Source organism: Micromys minutus, assembly GCF_963924665.1.
Source record: "Micromys minutus genome assembly, chromosome: 10".
Lineage (NCBI taxonomy): Eukaryota > Metazoa > Chordata > Mammalia > Rodentia > Muridae > Micromys > Micromys minutus.
Window position 1 is genome coordinate 8138649 of NC_137979.1, and position 23509 is coordinate 8162157.

General features: G+C 46.2%; 1 protein-coding gene and 1 pseudogene across 3 annotated transcripts in view; both read right to left on the minus strand.

Moving 5' to 3' along the window:
• Positions 1-5558: 5558 nt before the first annotated feature.
• Positions 5559-23509, minus strand: part of GLRA1 (glycine receptor alpha 1) — a gene marked incomplete at both ends in the record, with an annotated part of 95408 nt that continues 77457 nt past the window's right edge. Inside the window, 4 exons of one of the 2 annotated variants that reach the window (XM_080923816.1) lie at positions 5559-5849; positions 11810-11956; positions 17555-17769; positions 23094-23231. In XM_080923816.1, coding sequence (XP_080779942.1) covers positions 5559-5849; positions 11810-11956; positions 17555-17769; positions 23094-23231 — 791 coding nt within the window. Of the gene's footprint in view, positions 5874-11809; positions 11957-17554; positions 17770-23093; positions 23232-23509 lie in introns of both variants that reach the window. The other variant, XM_080923815.1, reaches the window with a different exon arrangement.
• LOC308425363 (large ribosomal subunit protein uL22-like) lies at positions 20087-20614 on the minus strand (annotated as a pseudogene). The gene has a single exon. The product of its transcript is annotated as a large ribosomal subunit protein uL22-like (transcript).

Here is a 23509-nt window from a genome sequence, read left to right on the forward strand (position 1 = left end):
CCAAATACAGCCATTCACCTGCCTCCAAGCACTTCTCCTTGTCTCCAAACTAAGCCCCACAGTGGCTGCACCTCACCCAGGTCCCCTTATTATTAACCTTGAAGATGGGTTAGTGGGGGACCAGTGAGATGGCTCAGTGGTTAAGAGCACTGACTGTTCTTCCAGAGGTCCTGAGTTCAAATCCCAGAAATTACATGGTGGCTCACAACCATCTGTAATGGGATCCGATGCCCTCTTCTGGTGTGTCTGAAGACAGAGACAGTGTGCTCAGATACATAAAATAAAATAAATCTTATCAAAAAAAGATGGGTTGGTAGATTCATATTGTCTAGGACTATATTTTGAGACAAGGAAGGGTGAGCATAGGTTTTTGATCAAAATTTTTGTTCTCTGGTAAAAGATGGCGTTCACCAGCACTTGAGAGGGAGCTAGGATGTTGAGCATTCATGTGCTGGGGTGTCCTTAGACCAAAAGATCTGTGTTTTTGATCTGTATCATGTTCATCTTGGTGTATTCTCTTGTCTATATTCCGCTTCCAACAGCAAAACATTGATTATTTTATTTCTTCAATTTTATGCTCATCAACAATTTGGGAAGTTTGGGTTCCTCCAAGATTATTGAAGTCGAAATAATTTGTTGAATGTTCAAAACAAAAATAAAAAAAAAACACAGTCCCTCCCCTCCCCCCCGGCTCTGTCCTTAACCAGAGGACCCAGGTTCAATTCCCAGTACCCACAGAGTGACTCATACCTGTCTGTAACTCCAGTTCCAAAGTATCCAACACCCTCACATGGACATTCATGCAGGCAAAAGACCAGTGCACATGAAGTAAAAATAAACAAATCATTAAGAAAACCCATATTCATGGAAGAGGTAAATGGACACCAGCCAGTCTCAAAACTCAGTTCCCCATCTTCTGTGGGGCCAGGCCTTGATCCTCTGGGCCAGTTATTTTTGGCTCCCATGACTTCTCATGGTATGCTCTGGGCTCTTCATGTTCAGTGGGTGTTAAAGAAACTCTGGGCTCTGGAGTTCCATGACTTAGGAAAACCATGGATGAGTTTAGAGAGCTTCCATAGGGTGGAGGGTGGGACCCCTTCCCTTTCTCTGCCCTGTAAGTGTATTCTACCCAGACTCCTACAGTAGACTCCCCCTTTGCAGGCTTCTCTCCTTAATTAAAGCTTATCCTATTGTCAGTCATATATCTTTTTGTCTGTCTGTCTTTTCACTAGCCCTGCACCAGGCAGGCATTGTTTCAACAGAGGTCTCCTCCCACTCTACTTTAGGAATTTTGACCTACTCAATGGTGTAGGTGTAGACAGAGGTCTCATGGTTGAGCCATTAAAGCAAGGCACATACATTCCTCTCTTGTCATTGATTCTTGCTACTGGTTTTATAGAAGTAGAGAAAAATAAGAAGGCCTTTGTTTCAAACTTCTAAAGTAGGAAATCAGAATCCACATTCTATTTAAAGAACACGCTTCCTGATCAGTTGGGTAGAGACATTTTGGTCCTGCTGATTCAATGGGTAGAAATCGATCCACCCATTCACAGACTTATTGACCACTTATCAATCCAAGAAACATCCCAAGAAGGCCAAGCATCGCCTGCCTGGGCAGAGCTCATGGTGGAGAGGGGAGTAGAGAGGGCTGAAGATGTTTCTGAATTAGGTATCGATTGTTTCCAGTGTGGTGTCCATTGCTCTGGACTGGGTTCACATCCTGGCTGGGAAATGGCTGTGAGTCTCAGAGCCCTGAGGAGGATATATTCTGCTTGTCAGCATCTCCAGAGGCTGCAGTTGCTGTCAGGGCTGTGGTAACCCCCTTTGGGCTCAGCAATTAAGTGAGTAATCTAATTTGCCCAGAAGACAATTGCCAGTGGCAGTACCATCTTAACTGTAGTGCCAACCTGCCCTGCGATCTAACATCATGGCGCCTCACAAGGCACCATTTCTTTTTATGATGCTCGTAAAGATGCACATGTTGGAAGAAATGAACCAACTCTCTTGTTTGCCTCCCAAGTATGAAAAAAAATGCTTTGGGAAGTATTGGTGCACTTCTGAAAGGAGTTACTTTCCTATTGATTGATAGTTTTAAAAAGGAAATAGTTGGGCTGAACTGATTAACTTTCCTCTTTTTTTTTCTAGAGTTAATAGAAATCTCTTTTTTTAACACACAAATGAGTGAGCAAGCACGTGCACACACACACACACACACACAGACACACACACATTCTCCATTGAAGCTTTGGCCGAAAAGGGATTTGCAGGTGCTAGGAAATTTCAGCAGAGGGCAGAATGGAACAGTTTCTTTCTGAAACCAGCCAGATCCTGCAAGCCCACAGGACTCACAGTTAGTGTGCCCACCTGGCTCCTGGGATAAGCTTCAGCTCTGGACTTGAGTAGAAATCATCCATTCCTCCATGCCCCTTTCCAAGTTTCACAGTATGCATAAGCACCAGTTTGTCCTGGGGCGGGGCTGGAAAACCAGTAAGCCATTCCCATTATAGACATGATGTATTTCCACACACGGAACTGCCTGTCTTTCATCTGTAATACCAGGGCACAGATTCCCTTGTGCTCAATCTAAAGGGGAAATTAAGAAAGCCTTGCCTTGTTCATTGGAGTCGTATGGAATCTTTGGCCTATATGATATAGTTCAAATTCCTTCCTTCTTTCCTTCCTTCTCCCTCCCTCCCTCTCTCCTTCCTTTCCCCATGTTTCTCTTTTTCTCTTTTGGGGTCTTTATTAAAAGTGCTACTAGAGGATAAAGCAAATTTGCAAATCTTTTTCTGAGGAAGAGAAGCAACAGGAACTTGGTGGGTCGGTGCACCTGTGCATAAATCTCCACGCTTGCACGGAGCCCTGAGAAATTGAAAGGATGGTAAGCTTTTTCTTGTGCAAAGTTTCTCAGTGTAAGCATAGATTCATAGCAGCTAGAACCAGGGAAAGATCAGATGCAGGTCCCATTCTCCTCACGGTGCCTTCAGAGAGACCAAAGCTTGCACATTTACCCAATACCATTCTGTGCGTTGACCCCAGGCTTGATTTATATTTTCTCTTTGTTTAGAGTCTGAAGGGCTTCAGTGACATTTCTCGAAGATTTGAGTCCATTGCTTGCTGACTTGGTCACCTCAGCTGGGCAGCTCACAATGGACCATTCCAAAATGGTGACACGGGGGGGCCTAGGAGCCTGGCTGAGATTGGACAAGTGTTACATTGATTTCACTGTCTCAGGGTGATTCCAGATGCTTCCCACGGAGGCCACTTTGGAAGATGCTGGATGGTTTAGTGCAAGCGAGAGATGTGACTCATCGTAGACTCTGATGGCTCCGGGTGCCTCCTGCAGTTACCTCGGTCCAAGTCCAGTATAGATAGGCCTTCGCTGATTACTTTCTATTACAAATATTTATTACCTAAATAAAGAGAATAGAGTGCCACTGGAAAGGACTAATTGTGGCCTCCCTTAAGACACACAGAACTGGAGTGACAAGGTTCCTTCTCTTGTGCTGAGTAAGATGCTTGCAGACACACACATCGGCATCTCCACCCTGAACTCTGCCTTTTCAAGGTGTCTTCCCTTTTCTCGCTTCGAATATCTTTGTGGCAGGAAAAGACCACCTCAGATGAGAGTTACCCACTCACAGGACTCTCACTGCCCACGATTTCCCAGAAATAGAGGTCCTGTGCCCCTCGCCCGGAGCCAGAACACATCTTTTTGGTTTGTACAGTCCAAGAGGAGGGAAGGCACAGTCGGCTGACCCTAGACCTGGTGGAATATCAACAGTTCATTTTCTTTACATAAACCCCTTGGTCTTTGTCTTGGCTTTCTGCTTTAGACCCATCTAGGCATTGGCTTTGATGCCACAGGGAAGGGAGGAAAACTCCCCGGGCAAAGTGCATGGTAGGCGGGGATGGGGGTGGGGGATCATCACTCCATTCAGTCTTCCATCCTGCTCCTGAGCTCTCTAGCTCGAAGGATACAAAGAAACTCCAGACTGATTGTCACTGATCAATCTCCATTCTACTTGTAACTCTGGCTCAAGGCCAAGATAGTAAAGTGCTAAGAAAGAAGTGGGACCCCAGTGGACAAACCATGGGACGCGGGACCGCACCGCCACGCTCGCTCCAGGCTCTGTGTCATGGGGCGGAGCCGGACTGCGCAGGCGCGTCTCGCTCTAGGCTCTGTACAATGGGGCGGAGCAGTCTCTGTGTCATGGGGCGGAGCAGTTCTGTGCATATCCAGATCTGTCAACAGGACCCCTTCTCCCAGTTCGGCTCATCCCTGTTGCTTTCCCCTGGAATGCTCCAGCTAGTCTGGCACTTCAGAGTTAGAAGGAAAGAGAAATATTTGTCTAACTTTCCTACACTTTAAAGCTGTGCAAAGCATCTTAAAAAAAAAAGAGTTATAAAAATATAATGGGCTCATTCCCCCAAACTCCCCATGTTATGATATATGAAATGCCAAAATATAGTAAGTGGACTTTCTAAACATCACCGTCTCTTCCCACGCGCGCCGTCTCTTTCACTCTCTCAGATCTTCAAGCTTGACTTCCGCCTGGAAGTTGGGACAGGTTTCAGCTCTGCTCACCTTCCCCATCACACAGTTACTTGCAGTCCCAAAGAGACTCTCCAAAAAAATAGACATTTGGAAAAAGTTCATAGGTTTACACTCAGTCTCTCCCCATATTATTTCTTGAGATTATTACTTTTTTTTTTTTAAATAAAAAAGGATTGCATATCGGTAATACAGTAAGACCATGACGGCCGTAGGGCTGGCGCTGAGTTGGGCCAGTGTTGAAGCGTAGAAGCAAGAGGAGCAAGCTTGGTGTCCGGTGGGGTCTTGTGGATTCTCCATCTTCCGGCTTCTGCAATGGGCCCCTTCTTTAGTGACTTCCTGCTGGCGATCTACCTTTGTCTCCTAGACCCATGTCTGTGTCACATGACCCCCTCGAAGCAGAGGCAGAATGGCTTTTTTTTTTTTTTTTGGCATGTGTCCTTGGGGGTCAGCGTTTGTAAGGGGGCACATACCACAGCAAGCTTATTTGTATCCATTTCTACTCTGGGAAATATTGTCCATCACGTTGGGGACTTTAAATGTTTAAGCAGTTACTAGGCTGATTTAAGAGACATATCTTTTGTTCTTGTGGGTTTTGCATTAATGTTAAGCATGGTTGAATGTTATATATATATATATATATATAGTACACTGCTTTCCTGTTCTGGGGCAGGCAGCACTGACCTCCAAACAGGAACCCCCCACCCCCTCAACCCAATGGACTTGAATTTTGAAAGCTGTGATTTTCCCAATCCCCTCCCTGACTCCCACCCCACCCCTCATGGTCCCTAGTTGCTGTATTCAAAAAGGCCCTCCCACCTCATGCCCTTGGAGGCTAGATGGGTATTACCCTGGAACTATCCACCCCTGTGGTTTCTATTGCACTTGGTGGAGGGAGACTGGTGTGTGCTCTTCTCTCCCTCTTTCCCTCCTCCCCTGGCTCCCAGCTTCTGTGCTCCTCCCACCACCCTCTCCCAGCCCCCCCACCCCACCCCCAGAGCCTTCACTTGTTGTGAACATCCTCTCTCCGGACAATCTTGTAGATGATCCAGTAGAACATGTTGAAGATGAGGAAGGCCATGGGGAAACCGATGCGAGATATCTTGTCGATCTTCTTGGCTCTCTGGATGAAGAGTTTCCGCATCTCCTCCGGGGACTTGGATGGTGCAGGAGGGGGGTTAGTGGTGTTGTTGTTGTTGGTACCTTTGACGGAGATGCCATCCTTGGCCTGCAGACAGGCTGGGCCCATCCCATAGGCGGAGAAGTTGAAGCGGCCTTCTCCACCTTCATCATCCTGAAAAAGATTTAGCATGGGGCTCTACTTAAAATAAGACAAGGACTGGGCACCCTCCCTGCAAGGCACTCCCCTGGGGGGCCAGGACATGCCGTCCCATACACCCTTGCCTCTCAGGTTTTGTGTTTCTAGTTGCTGGAGGCAGTCTGGCTGGCTGGGGAGTTCAGCCTTATAGAGGGGCGCCACTCACATGCTGAAACAGATGCAAGCCAGGGGATGGGAATGGTTACAGTATCTGAGGCATGACTTGGTGCCAGTTGTGGGCTTTTGTCATTTACTGACTTGTGACCTCAGGCAGGTAAGTTCCTTCTTCATGCCTGGCAGTTTTTTTTTTTTTTTTTTTTAAGCTTTCTTTTCAAGGCATTTTTGAGCTTTGGAGGTTTCATTGAGTAGGTGACTCAAGGGCGGCCTGGGTTTTGGATAGAGTTCAGAGAATGGTTTGGGGACATCCCCTGCTTTGCCTCTGTTGCATCCTTCCCATCTTCCCCACCCCTTGATGGCCCGGGAAGGGACAGAGAGCTCCCAGGTTTCCCATGTTACAAGCCAGGGAAGCCACGAATTCTTCCTGACTCTCGTTCCCAGTTCCCACACCATCAATCACCTCCAACAGTCTTACAGTTCCCATAGGCTTGTCAAAGCTCTTTGTCATTTGGCTCCAACTTAACCTTTCCATCCCCATCCCACTTCCCATGTGATCTGCACCTCTGCCAGCTTCGCTGGACTTCTTTGTAAAATGCTTGAGCCTCAGTCTCATGGTTCACCCCTCTCCCAGTCAGCTCCACACTACCCAGGTCGGTCCCCTTCACCTGTCATTCCTCAAGAGCACCAAATGTATGCATGTGGGGGTATATGTATATACATTTAGAGGACAGAGGTTGATGTTAGGTATCTTCTTGGAGCCTTGTTTTCATTTCTTGAGACAAGGTCTCTCAAGACTAGTTGAACCCAGAGCTCACCTGTTCAACTAGTCTGACTGGCCAGCTTGCTCCAGATGTCCCCAATGTCTGCCTCTCTTGAGATGAGATCACAGGCAGGTTATAGTAAATAGGAGGTTGCTAGGATTCTGGTCCTAACACTTAAACCACGAGTACTTTAGTGGCCAAACCATATCTCCAGGCAGTGTTCTGGCTGAGGCTGAACTGCCGGTTTAATGTGTGTTTCTGGCAAGGTTCACCAGCTCACCGAGAGCTTCCAGGAGAGAAATTCTGTCTTTGCGTGTTTCCCCGAAAGACAGTGGTTATGAGAGTTAAGAAATCCATTACAGGAGCTGATACTCTAATCTTCCCACACCCTGCCACCCTAGGGCGTGCCATCATCTGGCTAAACTGGACACCTCAGTGTATCTGCCTCAGTATCCCAAATGCTGGGATTATGGCTGTGTGCTACCATGCCTGGCTCTGGCAGAACTTTGTAGTAGCTGCCACCGACCTCAGGATAACTAAATTCTTCCACTGGGGGGGGGGGGGCTCAGATATCCTGGAGTGTGTCCACCCATTCTCTCCTATTTCATGCCTTTCTCTATGTGGCATTGTTCTTCGGTCACCCCGAAACATTTCCCTATGTTTGAGGATGTTAGGCTTTTCTTCTTTGGTTAAATTCAAGCTATTCTCTCTGCTATACCTCTGCTTCCAAACCCAAGCACCAGCCTCTCACTTGGCTGCCCTCCTTGAGCTCCCAAAGACAGGGCAGCTGTCGTGTGGAGTGCTCTCTGAGTGCTCCAGAGGAAAAGCTCCAATCCCACTGGGTTCTAATGCTGACATTATCTCTCCTATTAGAGCAACAATTCTCAACCTGTGGGTCGAGACCCCCTTTGGGGTTGGGGTTGAATGACACTTTCCTAGGGGTCGTCTAAGACCGTCAGAAAACATGAATATTTGCATTATGATTCAAAATAGTAGCAAAGTAAAGTTATGAAGTAGTAACAAAAAAGTTTATAGTTGGGGGTCACAGCAACACAAAGAACTGTAGTAAAGGGTCGCAGCATCAGAAAGGCTGAGGACCACCATGTTTGAGAGTAAGCTCTGTGAGAGCAGCCCTGGCTCAGCCTGACATGCCAGTGTTTGGAAGTAGAAGCAAGAGGGTCAAGAGTCTCAGAGAGCTCAACTATCATATGGAGACCAGCTTGAAGTATATGAAACCCCATTCCCCAAACCCAGCAAGGAACCAACTCACAAACCCCTAAAATGCAACAAACACTGAACAGACCAACAGTTTTTGGTGCAGAGCACAAAACCTTGTAAAATTATTTCTTCAACAAGTAAAATTTTCACCAGCCTGAGCCTCCTTAATTTTTTTTCTTAGATTGATTTTTCTGTGCATAGATGCTTTTCTTTGCATGTATGTTTGTGTTCCAAGTGCATGTAGTGCTTTCAGAGGCCAGAAAAGAGTGTCAGGATTCCTGGACCTGGAGTTACAGATGTTTATGTGCTACCATTGTGGGTGATGAGAATCAAACCTGGGTTCTCTCTACAAGATTAGTTCTTGTAGAGCAAGCACTTCCTGTGGCCAGGAAGGTGATCGAGGCTCCAGACCAAGAAAAGGAGAGGAATAGGGGAAGCTAAGACTTTTTAGAACCCAGGACTCAATAGGGGGCCTGGGGCTTTATGACACCTGCACATAAACTTGCCTTACTGTAGGAGGTGGAGAATAAAAACAGTTGTTTTCCTTTTTGTGTGGCCTTTATCACTACACAGCACAACACAGCCCAGGTGCTGACAGCTCATCGATGTGTGGTATGAAAGTGTAACTGGTCTCTACACCATCTGCAGCTCTAACTCAGAACTAAGGCACGGAAAACCGAGAGCAACACTGAATGTTCCAAGAAGAAGCCAGCCTGGAGAGATGGCTTCTTCAGCTGTTAAGAGCACTAGCTGTTCCTTCAGAGGACTTGGGTTTGGTTCCTAGCACCCACATGGTGGCTCACAAGTGTCTCTGAATCCAGTTCCAGAGGACTTGGTGCCCTTTTTTGGTATCCCCTGGCACCAGGCATACACTCAAACATAGACAAATATTCATAGACATGAAATAAAAAAGAATAAACTTTAAAAACATTTAAAAATAGAATAAAATAGTTATAGGCTAATGAGATGGCTCAGTGGGTAAAGGTGCCTGCTGCGAAGTCTCAAAACATGAGTTTAATCTCCAAGACCCACACAACAGAAGGAAAGGACAGAGCCTTGTGATTTGTCTTCTGATCCCCCACATTTCTGCACATGCAGACAGGGTCCTCATTAGAGAATGTGTGTATGTGTTCACGTGTATGCACACACACAGTGTTCAAGGCCAGCCTGGGCCACACGAGACTGTCTCAGAAATCAAACAGATAAAAGGAACGGACACTTCAGTAAATGGGTAGTGTCTCGTGGATATAGTTAGCCATCTATAGACAATCAGGAGCACCAGCACAACACCCATTATACATAACGGGATCCATTGACATGGGAAACACATTAGCTTTCCTAGATGTCTCCAGAGAGTTATGTTTTCCTTCCTTATCTAGTACACACTGGCAGGGAAGAAGGTTTGGTTCTGTCTAGTCATACAGTGACCCCTTGCATCCTGGAGAAATGAAATGCCTAAGCAATGTCTGGAAAAGGGTTGCTATTCATATTCCAACCAGCAGGTGGCAGGATGTGAATGCTCATCTGATGAAAGATGCTTGGCCATGGAACAGGAAATTGGGACATGAGACTGTGGAGTCCACCCAAGGGATCTGGAACTCCTGCTGAGTCTGGGCCCCACAGCCGCTTCCTAATGATCCTTCTAATGAGGTGGTCCAGGACTTGGAAGACTGGATGTCTTCTGCCCAGCAAATGAGGCAACATTTAAAAACATGGAAAAACAGTGGGAGTTGGGGAGCCTGACCCAGATCATTGGCCTAGAGAAATCCAGGCCAGAGGTAGCTCCTGACCACCTAAGCCTGTTTAGACTTTTTACTCATGGAGGTTTCTGCAACCCAGATCTGCAGGTCTCCGCCGTAAGCCACACCCAGATCCCAAGGGAAGGTCTACCACATATAGTATGGATCTGGTTAACTATCTTTGTTTTTTTGATACTTGGGCCAAGTGCAGAGCCTTTGTGAACAAGGTCACATTAATTCAGCTGTGCAGGGTGTGTGCGTGTGTGAGTGTGTGTGTGTGTGATGAAGTGAGCTGGGACTGTGGTGATCTGGACAGTATGTGCTCTGCCTAAAGGTAGCTCCATTGCACAGATACACATGGGCACTCAGTTTGGCCGGAGGCAGCAAGCATGGGTTCAAGGTGGCTCTCTGTAAATTTTTCTTTAAGATATTTATTTTATGTGTGAAAGCCTGTGTGTGTGTATGTATGTATGTATCTATCTAGTATCTTTTGAAGTCAGGATAAGGCACTGAATTTCAAACTGGAGTTACCAGTGGTTGTGAGCTGATATGATAATTCTCAGAATCGAACCCTGTCCTCTGCAAGAACAGCTTGTGTTCTTAACCACTGAGCCAGCTCTCTAACCCCCTCCTTTCTCACCCCCTTTTTTCTTTCTCTGTCTCTCCCTCTCTCCCTCCCTTTCTACCTTCCTTTCTTTCTTCCTTCCATCCTTTCTTCCACCCTTTCTTTTTTTGTAGCCAAAGCTGGCTTTAAAATCCCTTCCTACCCCACCCCCCACAAACATAATTTTATTGAGCCTACTTACAGAGCTGGATGAGGGGTTACTCACAGGAGCATGGGGTACTCTGAAGCAGCCACACTGGAAGGTCTTCACCCAGCCTGGGTGATGGCTTCCCTATAGCTGTCTAGAGGATCTTCCCTTCCCTTTCCTACTTTTTTAACTTTGAACTTTTGGTCCTCCTGCCTTGGATGTCAGAGGGCTGGGATAACAGTGGAAATCACTGCACATCATTTTATTCAAGATTGTTTTTATTTTTATCTTCGAGAAAAGGTTTTATGTAGCTCAAACTTCCCTTGAACCTGATATAGTAGAAGATGGCTTTGAACTTTTGATTCTCCAACCTCTACCTCCAAGTGCTGGGCTTATAGGTGTATGCTCACATCTGAATTTAGGTAGTGTGAGGCATGGAGCCAGGGGCTTCAAGAATGCTAAGTGGGCACTCTACCAACAGAGACACGTCCCCAGGCCTGTGTTTTGTTTTGTTTTTAATTTTTTTGAGACACTATCATGTGCTGTAGCTCAGGCTGACCTTAAACTCTCCATCCTCCTGGAGGTGCTCACCACCCTTGGATGCTGGGACTGCAAGCAGTGCCTTCAGAGGATTACTGCTTAAGAGGAGGGTCTTGCTGTCTAAAGGACAGTAGGAAAAACTAAAACCTTCTAAGAGTTCCTGTCTAGCCTGACAAACCTTTGCCAGTGCAGACACAGAAAGGCCGTGCTGTCTGGAGCCTCCAAGGGCATCTTCTGTCTCAGAACATTGGCCCGTGGTAGATTGCCAAGAGTTACCTGGATCGTGTTGCGAATGTTTAAATAACACACTAATGGGGAGCTGTGTGTATGCAACAGATTTCATCCTTGATACTGGTATGGCAGGAACAAAACTGAAGGCTTCTTTGAAATCTCTGTCTTTGTCTTCAGTTGTCTCCCACCAAGCCAGTCTTTTGAGGAGATGATGAAGAAACGGAGCCCAGAGCTGGGCGGGCTTTGCAGACCTGCCCCAGCCTGGCGTGGAGTTCCTTGGGTTGCTAAGACACAAAGTTGATGTCGGCATAAGAGATGAAGCCGATTATCTTCTTGGGAATTTGTTTCTTGGTGTCACATGACAAGCCCTAAGGCGGTACTGCTGTGGTCTTTGAGAGGACCCTTGTATAACCCAACTAGGTCATTATGCACAGGGTAAAACTGAAGCTTTTCACGATCTGACCCTGCTCTCAACAGCGTTACCCATGGTGACAGCCCAATGAATCACAGGCCACAGGCTTAGAGGGCTTCCGCTGTCCGCCACCTGCCCATCCCTAGGCCACGCCCCAAAGGCCTACCTTGTGATGTCGCCGCTTCCTTCTAAATCGAAGGAGTTCCTTGTGTTGCCGAGACACAAAGTTGACGGCGGCATATTCCAGCAGGGCCGAGAACACGAAGAGCAGGCAAACAGCCATCCAGATGTCAATCGCTTTCACATAGGACACCTGATGGAGAGGAAGAGTCCCTGAAATGCTGCATGCAGGATTCCAGAAATGAGCAATTTGTGTTAGGCCGTGCACCATTCTGAACACTGCGGCGAACTCTTGCTTCGGCCCTGCTAATGATGTAGATCAACCTTTCCCGAAGCAGACTCTGCTCACTACCCTTCTACCAGTTACCCAGTAGCCATGCGAATCATCGCACTGACCGTGGCCAAAGCTCAGTTTACTCAATAATAGCCAGTGATGCTGGCAATGTGGGTATGACAAGGAAAGCTACAAAAGGCTTCTTTTAAGCCAAAATGTGAAGTTCTCAATTTAATAAAGAAAAAAAATTCTTTGCTGACATTGCTAAGATCGACGACATATTTATTTACTTAATGTACATGAGTGCTCTATCTGCGTGTACACCTGCAGGCCAGAAGAGGGCACCAGATCCCATTAGAGATGGTTGTGAACCACCATGTGGTTGCTGGGAATTGAACTCAGGGCCTCTGGAACAAACGGCCAGTGCTCTTAACCGCTGAGCCATCTCTACAGTCCCAACAACAACTTTTCATTTAAAGAAAATTTGATTTTTTTATATTACATATATGGGTTTTTGCCCGTATGAGTCTGAGTACTATATGCATGTAATCCCCGAAGCGTCCAGAAGAGGGCATAGGATCCCTTAGAACCGGAGTTACACAGATCGTTATGAGCCCATGTGGGTGTTGGGAATTAAAGGTGTGTCCTATAGAAAAGCAGCTAGAGCTCTCAACTACTGAGCAATCTCTTTAGCCTAAAAATAAAGTTTAAAAATGATTTATATTTAAATTATATGTCTTTGTGTGTATTCATATGTGAGTGTAGTTTCTGCAGAGGCCCGATGAGGTGATTAGATCCTCTGGAGCTGGAATTATAGTTGTGAGCTGCCCAGAGTGGTGCTGGGAACTGAACTTGGGTCCTTTACAAGAGCAGCAAGCACCCTTAAGCCCGAGCAATCTGCCCAACTCCACAGCAGAATGTACACATAGGAAAAAGTGTATGACAGATAGGGTTGCTACCTTTTGTCATTTTACACACTTGTCAGAAGAGTAGAGAGGAGGGTCCCTAGAATATGACCCCTGAGGATAAGAGGACATTGTCATTACTGAGTGTGGATGGGGCATGCCCTGCTCTTCGGTAACTTTCCTCACCACCCACTGCTCTTCCTGGGATATTTGGATGGCAGGAGCAGAGGACAGAAGAAACACACTGGATATTGGGCAGAGTGTCAGGAAGAAGAAATGATGCTTAGGAGAGAAACGAGGAGAGGGGGATGCAGCATTTCCATCGTCTCCGGTTTGTGAAGCCGACAGAAGTCATACTGGAGTCTGAGAGGATGTTGGACTGAGCATCAGTGTGAAAGAAGGCTCTTAGCAAACAGCTCTGTCAGGGCCTTGCAAACTGTCCCTTCACAAAACCAGTGAGCACTGGCAGAAATGGCTACAGTTCATTTTCTAGAACTCTGTTGATTAACTGCCAAAGGCCTGTAGCCATCCTGTGAGAATTTATTCAAGACAAGCAGTGATGGCTGAGAGATGACTCTGGGAAAGGGCGCTTGCCAGCAAGTCTGATGACCTGAGTTCAAACCCCAGGACCCATAAGTGGTTCTCTGATCTCTATATATGCCCCATTGCTTACATGTACCCAGACACACACAGAGAGACAGACAGACAGACAGACAGATAGACACGCATGCATGTGCACGCGCGCGCACACACACACACACACACACACTTTTCTTTCTTAAGAAGGATTTTGCTATATAGACTAGGCTGTCCTGGAGCTCAGAGACCCCACATCTGGCTCCCCAGTGCTGGGGTTAATGTCATGAGGTGCCACACCCACTGAAAGTTGCTGATGTGTTTTATGTATCACTTTTCAACTTCCCCAACCCCAAAGACCCAATATTCCACTTCACGTTTCTGTGGCATCTGTGTCCTGGACATCCTGGAATTTCATTCTGGAATAATAATATCCCCTGTGTCCCTCCCTGACTGTCTTCTCTCACTTACAGTACTTTTGAGGTTCGTCTTACTGTTGTGTGCAACATTTATATTTAAATAAATAAAAATGTATTCACATTTATTTTTAAAGATCTATTTTATATTTATGTATGTGTTTGTGCTTGTGATTGTGTGTGTAGATGTACAAGTGTGCAAGGCCTGTGGACAGCAGAAGTTCTTGCTATCACTGGAGTTACAGGTGGCTATGCACTGCCTTGTAATGAATGCTGGGAGCTCAGTGCTCATCCTTGGCAAGAGAAGGAAGTGCTCTTAAGCAATGAGTTGTCTCTCCAGCCCCAGCAGTTTATTTATTTTTGGCTTCCATTGTATGGAGCTGGTGAGATGGCTCAGCGGTTAAGAACACTGAGTGCTCTCCCAGAGGTCTTGAGTTCAAATCCCAGCAACCACATGGTGGCTCGCAACCATCTGTAATGCAATCTGATACCCTCTTCTGGTGTGTGTGAAGACAGTGACAGTGTGCCCGTATACATAAAATAAATAATAAATGATATTCCATTGTTTGGAGACATGGCACTGTGTCTGTGCATTGGATGGTGAGTATCAATCACTTCTGCCTTTTGGTGGAATGGAGAGATGCTGTAAACCACTGTGTTGTGTGGCTGTGAGTTTGGGGTTTGGTACTTTAATTTTCCCTGCTTCTATTCTAAACCTCTAGACCACAGTAGCCTTGAAAATCAACAGCCGGAAAAACATAGTAATAACCAGCCATGAGGCATCCTCTGGAGAGGGCAGAGGAGTCTGAGCCGATTCGAGCCGGTTCCCATGTCCCTGCCCTCCTCCTTGGCCCTCTTGAGCTGTTCTCTTAGCGCTCCTTCCTACCACAAGTTGCCTTTTTTTTGACCTGTTTGGAGAGAACCCAGTGGGAACCGATTCCATTTGTATCTTTTAAAATCCGGGGGACATTTGTCGAAAATCATTAGTGGTGATTGCTGTCAGAGGCACTGAGGCAAAGCAACAGGTTAATCAAAAGACTCAAGAGGGCACTGGGGACACAGCTCAGTAGTTGGGCACTTGCCTGGCAAGCTCAAGGGCCTGGGTTCAAGACCTCGCAAGGTTAAGTGAAAAGTTCAGAAAAGTGAGGCACATCCTGAGATGTCACAGCAGGCTACTCAGTGAGTGCCCAGGAGCAACCCAGGACTCCCTGACCCGCCCCCAGCTAGGCCAGCCCCCAGCAGGAAGTAAAGGCTAATCTGTCAACTGCCGGGCTGATATTGAAGATGCACACATCTCAGGAAGAGATGGGGGGCACTGATAGAGCCTCCACAGTCCATGCGATATCTCCGTCTGGTTTTCACATGGTTGCCAGGTTCAGTGAGCCCAGACTTCAGAGAATTCAGGGTTCACAGAACCAGTTCAGACGAAGTCCAGAGCTAGCACCGACAATAACTACAAGTCCTCAGGGGATGGAGTCTGAGTTCCAAACGTTGCCCTCTTGTCTCATGTAAAATTCGTAATTCATAAGGCGTGCAAAGCAAACAAGCAGACAAACCTCAAAGTGGAAAAGTTCCAAAGCAAAGTGTAACACTTTCACCAGAAAAATGTGACCCAGTTACAGTTCAAAAAAAAAGTGGGTGAAAGAGGTAGCACCCAAGGAAACCAGAGACTTAATTATTTTATTTTATTTTTAGTTACCTGTATGCATTATGCCTATGTATGGCTATGTGCCAAAGAATCCAGAGGCATTGGATCCCCTGGGGTTGGCCTCCTAGCAGGTGTGTTGTGGGAGCTGGGAATTGAACCTAGGTCCTCTCCAAAGGCAGTGAGTGCTCTTAATCCTTAAAGTGACCCCTCTAGCCCATTATTTTATTTTATTTTTAATGTAGGGTATCATATAGCTGGCATTGAACTTGCTGTGTAGCTGAGGTTGACTTTGAACTCCTGCTGCTCCTGTCTCTTTCTCCTAAGGGTGTGCATGCCACTTCTATGCTGAATAGATAGACATTAAATTAATTATTTTAAATATATTCAAGCAACTGAAAGAACGAAACTGAGTATAGGCAGTTTCTACATGATGGCATCAACCTAAAGTCCTGGAACTAAGAAGGCTGTGGGTGGAGGGTCACCGTGTATGCAAGGCCAGCTTGAGCTACAGTGTGGGTGGAGGGTCACCGTGTATGCAAGGCCAGCCTGAGCTACAGTGTGGGTGAAGGGTCACCGTGTATGCAAGGCCAGCCTGAGCTATGGAATGCAGAACATGCTAATAAAAAGATGAAAATTATAGGGAAGCCAAATAAAAACTCTGAAGTTGAAAGCGAATAGTTGAGAGGAGAATTTCACTGACAACAGTGAATTCGAGGAGGGAGAAGAAAGAACCAGAGAGTAAGAAGAATCAGCAGCTTTGAGATCATGAGTCTGAGGGGCAGAATGAGGGAAGAGGAGTGGAGCTACAGAGACTCATGGGAAACCTCCAAAGCCTACACCTGATGGCCAGACCCTCAGAAGAGACAAAAAGAGGTCAGAGTATTTGACTATCCACTCACCCTGTGCCAATTTATCTGTCTATCTATCTATCTATCTATCTATCTATCTATCTATCTATCTATCTATCTATCTATCTATCTATCTATTTATCTACCTGTCTGTCTATCTATCTATCCATCCATCCATTCATCTATATATCTATCTACCTTCCCATTCATCCATCTATTCATCCATCTATCCATCCATTCATCCATCTTTCTATCTGTTCTAATTTTTTTGTTGTTGCTTGGACAAATGTTCTGACCAAAAGCAACTAGGGGAGGAAAAAATTTATTTGACTGACATTCCTGGGTCACATTTCATTACTGAAGGAAGTCAGGGAGAAGGAACTCAGGGTCTTGAAGCAGAAACCATAGAAGAATGCTGTTTGCTAGCTTGTTCTCTGCTTGCTTGTGCTGAGCTAGCTTTCTTATATAGCCCAGGACAGGCCAAATAAGGTTGGGCTGGGCCCTCTTACATCAACAAACAATTAAATGACCCCTCCATAGACATACCCACAGGCCAATCTGATCTGTGAAATACTTCAATTGAGAAGCCCTTAGATGACTCTAGGTTGTATCAAGTTGACAGTTAATGCTAGCTAGGAGTGTTTGTGTGAATGTATGTATGTATGTATGTATGTATGTATGTATGTATGTATGATCTAGTATATCTTTCTTGTCCACATATATCATCTAGCTATGCTATGTGTTTACCTATGTGTCTATGTATCTGTTTATTTATCTCTGCCTATAGATAAACAAAACAAGCACGGCCAAGTGGAGAATGTAGGTGACGATGTGTTGGATGTTCTTTCAGTGTCCCTGTATTAGAACAGAGGTAATGTGAGGCCCTGGAAGCAGCACATGAGTAAAGATTTCTTGCTATTTTACAAACTGCATGCACTCTCTCCCTCCTTCCAATTCTTCGAATAAGATGCCAACAACCTAGAAACTGTGGTCCAGATAGCAACTTCCGAAAACAATACCACATGCAGCATGTATATGCTGGCAATACACACAGTGTGCTCCCCATGTACCAGGTAGGGGTGAGGAGTGATGGAGATACAGTATTTCCTAATGGTTCCACTCACCTTGGGTAGGGAGGCTCGGGAGCCAGAGCTCTGTGTGGTCATGGTGAGCACTGTGGTGATGCCCAGTCCCACACGGGCTGGTGCGGCATCCATGTTGATCCAGAAGGAAATCCAGGACAGGATGACAATGAGCAGGCTGGGGATGTACATCTGGATCAGGTAGTAGCCCATCTGCCGTTCCAGATGGAATCGGGCCTCAATGCAGGTGAATTTACCTGCAAGGAATGACAGCAGAGCCATGGAACGTGCCAGGGAGGAGCGGGGATGTTAGCGTCAGCTTGGCTGGAGTTCTGGGCCAGCCCCACGTTATCTGTGTTCACAGGCAAGTGACTGATTGGTTAACACAGTGGGTTATCCATATCCATGGGTTCTACATCCCATGGACATCAGCTTGTGACTAGGCCAATCTAAATTTCAGTGGAGGGTGTGCCCTATTCCTGGCATCTAGGCATACAAGCCAGCAGTTCAGCTAACCCTCAGCTGATGGGAGTGGGCATGGCTCCCAACAACCTTGGGTCTTTGATGGTTAAAAGACTGATTGTCAGCTTGACTTGATCTAAGGGACAAACCTATAGAAATGTCTTCAGTATGTTTTCACATTAAGTTAATTAAGGTGTAAAGACCTTGTAAAAAGAAAAAGGTGGGCTGAGCAGCAACATCTCTTTCTCTTTCTCTCTCTCTTTCTCTGTCTTTCTCTCAGTTTCTCTCTGTCTCTGTCTCTTTCTGTTTCTGTTTCTCTCTCTGTCTCTCTTTCTGTCTGTCTCTCTTTCTCTTTTTCGGCTTTGCAGCTAAACATATGTTATGATCTGACCCCCTCCTTTTCCTGTCATGGTTTTGTCATCAGCGATAGACTATACTCTTAAGCTGTGAGTCAAAATAAATGCTTCCTTCCTTAAATTGCTTTTGATGGTATTTTGTCACAGTAAAAGGAGAAGTAGCTCTCCTGCATATTTCCAATTTTTTTAAAAACTTTATTTTAAAAAACAAAGATAAATGTACAAATTTTTAAGCATTTTTGCATAAAAGTATATGAATACATTTTTTAAGGTTGTAATTAAGTATTTGTGGGTACATATACATACACATATGTATATATGTAACAATAATATAGGAAAAGAGGTTATTAATTTGAGGGGACAGGAGAGAAACCTATCAAGGGAACTTAAACTTCTTTGGATCTGGGTATCTGAGGGGGTTCTGGAGAAAACCTCTTGAAAATGCTAAAGGATGATAGAAATAAAAAACACACATACTTAATATGATTACTCTTTAAAAAATTACATTTACTTATTCATTTATTCATCTATGGTGTGTGTGTGTGTGTGTGTGTGTATGTATGTGTGTGTGTGTGTGTGTGTATGTATGTGTGTGTGTGTGTGTGTGTGTGTGTGTATGTATGTGTGTGTGTGTGTGTGTGTGTGTGTGTGTGTGTATGTATGTGTGTGTGTGTGTGTGTGTTGCACACACATGTGTGCACAAGTGGGCATGTGCATTTGATTGCCCTTGTGTAGAGGTCAGAGAACAACTTGTCCTTCTACTATTTGGGTCCTGAAGGTGAACCTATGGTTGTCAGGCTTGGTGGCAAGCGCCTTTACCCTCGGAGCCCTCTTGCCAGCCCTCATACAGTGACTCTAATGGTATTTGTTGGGTGAAGTGAGATGATGCTTAGGAAGAACTATGACTGCTATCATCACCATCATCACCAGTGTCATCATAATTATTACCATGACTACTCTCCTTATCACTACATCACCTATCATTTAACATCATTATCAATATCACCATCATTTTAATCATCTTCAGCAAAATTGTCACTCTATCACTATCATCATTACCACCACCACCATCATCACCATCACCAACACTACCAAAATCATCACCACCACCATCATCATCACCATCATCCTATTTTTTTACTAAGAGAGAGTGTAAGTGGAGTTTCCAGACCCTTCTGCTCTGATGTCCCCAGGTATGACTTGATTCTGTTATTTCTTGGAAACCTTTTGTTTGATGACTTTTTCTTTCTTTCTTTTCTTTTTTTTGAGATGTCCCCATCCACACTCTTGGAATACACTTTCATCCTAAGCATTTTTTCTTTCTCTTAACTCTTGGGTTTAAAAATGGCTGAATTAACCCTGACTCTGCATAAGAGTCTGCTCGGGCTAGTCTTATGTCAACTTGATGCACAAACTAGAGTTGCCTGAATGGAGGAAACCCCAATGAGAAGATACTTCTATAAGATCTGACTGTAAGACACTTTCCTTCCTTCCTTCCTTCCTTCCTTCCTTCCTTCCCTCCCTCCTTTCTTCCTTCCTTCTTTTCTTTCCTTTCTGGTTTTTTGAGACAGGGTCTTTGAATGTAAACAGCCCTGGCTGTCCTGGACTCTCTTTGTAGATCAGGCTGGCCTCAAACTCACAGAGATCTGCCTGCCTCTGCCTCCCGAGGTGCTGGGGTTAAACAGATTTGCCACCACACCCAGCTTAAAGCATTTTTTTTTTTTTGATGTTTAACTCCATTTATTTTATGCTGAATTTATTCCCGTGCCATGAGCTTTTGCTTCTTCAGTTTCTTCTGGGATATCTTTTTCTTCTGTGCAACCTCCTCTTCTGGCTTTGGAACAATCTGTTCCTTCTCAGTGAGGATCATCTCAATGTGGCAGGGGGAGCTCATGTATGGTTAATCCGGCCATGAGCTCTGTAGGTTCACCTGGATGTGTTTAATGACCAGAGAATCTACATCTAAGCTCTTAAGTTCAGCATTACTCTCTGCATTCTTAAGCATATGCAGCAAAAACTCAGCACTCTTTTTTGGCCACCGTCCCTGTGTCCAGCCCCACTGTTTGCCCTGAGTGCACCTACCAATGCCACCATTGTAACGCCGGAATGGCACACATTGCTTCTTTAAAGTGACATCCTTCAGATACTTGGTGGCTTTACGGATATGCATACCCTTGATTGCCCGGGCAGTTTCCCTGGTGTTCTTAAAATGAACACGAAGGTTTGAACCTCTGGATTTGCATGATTTTGTGGGGTTTTCTGGGTCAAGGGAGTATCGAACCATCTTTGCAGGTCACCTCTGGCCGCTTACAGGAAGAGGAGCTTAAAGCATTTTCTTAATTAGTGATTGCTGGGAGAAGGCCCAGCCCATTGTGGGTGGGGCCATCACTGAGCTGGTGGTCCTGGGTTCTACAGGAAAGCAGCTGAGCAGTCCATGGAGCATACACCAGTGAGCAGCAAACCCTCATTGGCCTCTGCATCAGCTCCTGCCTCCAGGTTCCTGCCTTGTTTGAGTTTCCAAGGATGAACAGTGATGTGGAAGCTTAAGCCAAACAAACCTTTCTTCACCAACTTGCTTTTTGGTCATGGTGCTTTGTCCCAGCAATAGAAACCCTGCCTAAGACAGATTCCCTTCTGTTTGTTTCTCCTTTTCTTACATAAAGCATTTCTTACTCTCTACAGCAAAGTTCAAGCTTTCTACGCTCTCCCACCCAGTTTACCTCTGAACCGTCTTCTAGCCACTTCTCTTTCCTTACCTTAATGGTTATTCCCTGCCCCCCAATTTTGTCTGGAGCATGCCTTCCGCTCACCCTTCTGAGCTCTGATCTTGCTTTTCTTTGAGCTTGTCTTTGCTGGGAGGCTGCTCTTCCTTCCCAGGAACTGCCTTTCTTTTTGTTGGGCAGCTTCTTCACACATGGGCAAAAGGTCCCCTTCCTTCCTGTGTTCTCAGCTCTACTCATGGGATTGTCTGAGCCCTTAAGCCACAGAGCAGCAGATGAGTGACTGCCAGTCTCTCCTCTCTCCTCTCCTCTCCCCTCTCCTCCCCTCCCCTCCCCTCCCCTCCCTTCCCCTCTCTTCCCCTCTATTTTTTTCTTATCCTCCCTCTCTCCTTGGTTTTTGAGGCAGGGTCTCACTATGCAGCCTTGGCTATTCTGGAACTCACCATGTACATCAGGCTGTCCTCGAACTCACAGAGCTCTACCTGCGAGTACTGGGGTTAAAGGTGCACACCACCACCACCGTCTGCCTTCCTAATATATTTTTTTTGCTGGACTGGGCAGCTTATCTCTCTGCACCCATCTGTCACCGGAACTAGGACATGCTTGTCCAAGGGAAGGGTAAAGTTCCTGTCTACTGAATTAAGTGACTAGGAGATTTTCTGGGGCCCTGTCCATCTTTGTCCCCACAGGGCCTTACTCAGGACTGTAAATGTGAAGAAGGGGGAGGAGGTTATGAACAGGAAGGTTCCCTGCACATCAGCCTCTTTCTGCCTCCTGGCCGCTGTCGGTAAAGCTGCTGCGGGCACAGGACAGCCAATGTGTCTCTGAGATCTTCGCTTCGTTTCCAGATGGATATATACAAGTGGACTGCGGCCTCCGAATGTGGTTTTCAATGGATGAATGGAGAAAATGACAGTGTATTAGCCTTCAGAATAAGAAAACCGGGCAGAGGAGACAGCTTAGCCGGTAAAGTACTTGCTTGGGCGAACAGCTGCCGATGGGGGTGGGGCAGATGGATCCCTGGAGCTTTGTGGCCAGCCAGACTACCCTAATTGTGAGTCCCAGTTTTAAAAACTAAAGTTGAGAGTGGTAGAGGGAGGGACCTGACATCCTCCCCTGGCCTCTGTGTGTGCAAGCATGGTAACATACTTCTCCTGGCCTCTGTGTGTGCAAGCATGGTAACATACTTCTCCTGGCCTCTGTGTGTGCAAGCATGGTAACATACTTCTCCTGGCCTCTGTGTGTGCAAGCATGGTAACATACTTCTCCTGGCCTCTGTGTGTGCAAGCATGGTAACATACTTCTCTTGGCCCCTCTCCTCCACTTCTTTCCTGGACCTGCCATCATCCTATAGCAGACATGCCTCACCTCTGCTCAGCTGGGGTCAGACACTGCGTCTTCCCAGTGTGCGAGCCAGCATGCCAGCCCGATTGCCCCCTCCCCACAGTGTGCACATGAGCTGGCTTCCCATCCGAGATGGGGGTACGTATAGTTTCCCTGGTCTAACTCCTGCTCCTTTCCTGAATCCAGCCTCACCCAGCGAAAGCTAGACTAGGCATAAATGGCAGAAATCCAAGCAAGCGTTTGTGGTTCCTACTTCTCCACCCACCATGGCTCCCAGCAAATGGGCTGATTTCTAATGGTTACTAATTGCCAATCAGAACCACGCCCTCCCAGCCCCCTCCTGCTTAGCTCCGAGGCAAGTACTTTATTTACTTCTTCACTATCGGAAACACAAGTTCCTATGTGGCAGAGCCTACCTTCCATCTACCAGTTCCTCTGCTTGCCTCAGCAGCAGGATGCCTACCCAGAGTAAAGACAGTGTATACTAGCTTCCCTTGTAATTAGGTGCCGTCCAAACTTAAGATAACATCCCCAGGACCCACAGAAGGAACATCTCAGTGGCATGTCTTTGTTGCTGTTGTTTCAAACCCGTTTTATAACTGCTCTGGTAATTAAACACAGACCCATGTCATTCTGTGGCTGGATAAGCATCTGAACTGACCCGGGGACCTGGGTAGCATTAAGTCTGCTTGCACCCACCTGTGTTGTAGTGCTTGGTGCAGTATCTCAGGTCCTTCTCTTCCTTCAGGATAAACTGAGGCAGGGTCAGTCCGTCTGCCACCTGCACGGCTCCTTGCTCCTGCCACTCAAAGATGAGATCGTTCATGGTGTATCCAACTGGGAGAGACAGGAAGAGGGGGCAGTCAGCAAGGACTCAGCATTACACTTGGGATTGGAGGCTGGGCAGAGCCCCAGATCGAGTTGGAAGTTAGGGGACCCCATTGTCTTTTCTTTATCACCTCCACAAGAGGTGAAACTTGTTTAAATCGATCCCCCAGCCCTTCCACCTAGGTTTGTCCTGGGGCTCTGCCTCTCACCCACGGCCAAGGGTGACTGAAACCAGCAGTTCTTGCACATGGCATCCCCAAAGTTTCCCCTTACCCCCTACAGGTCTT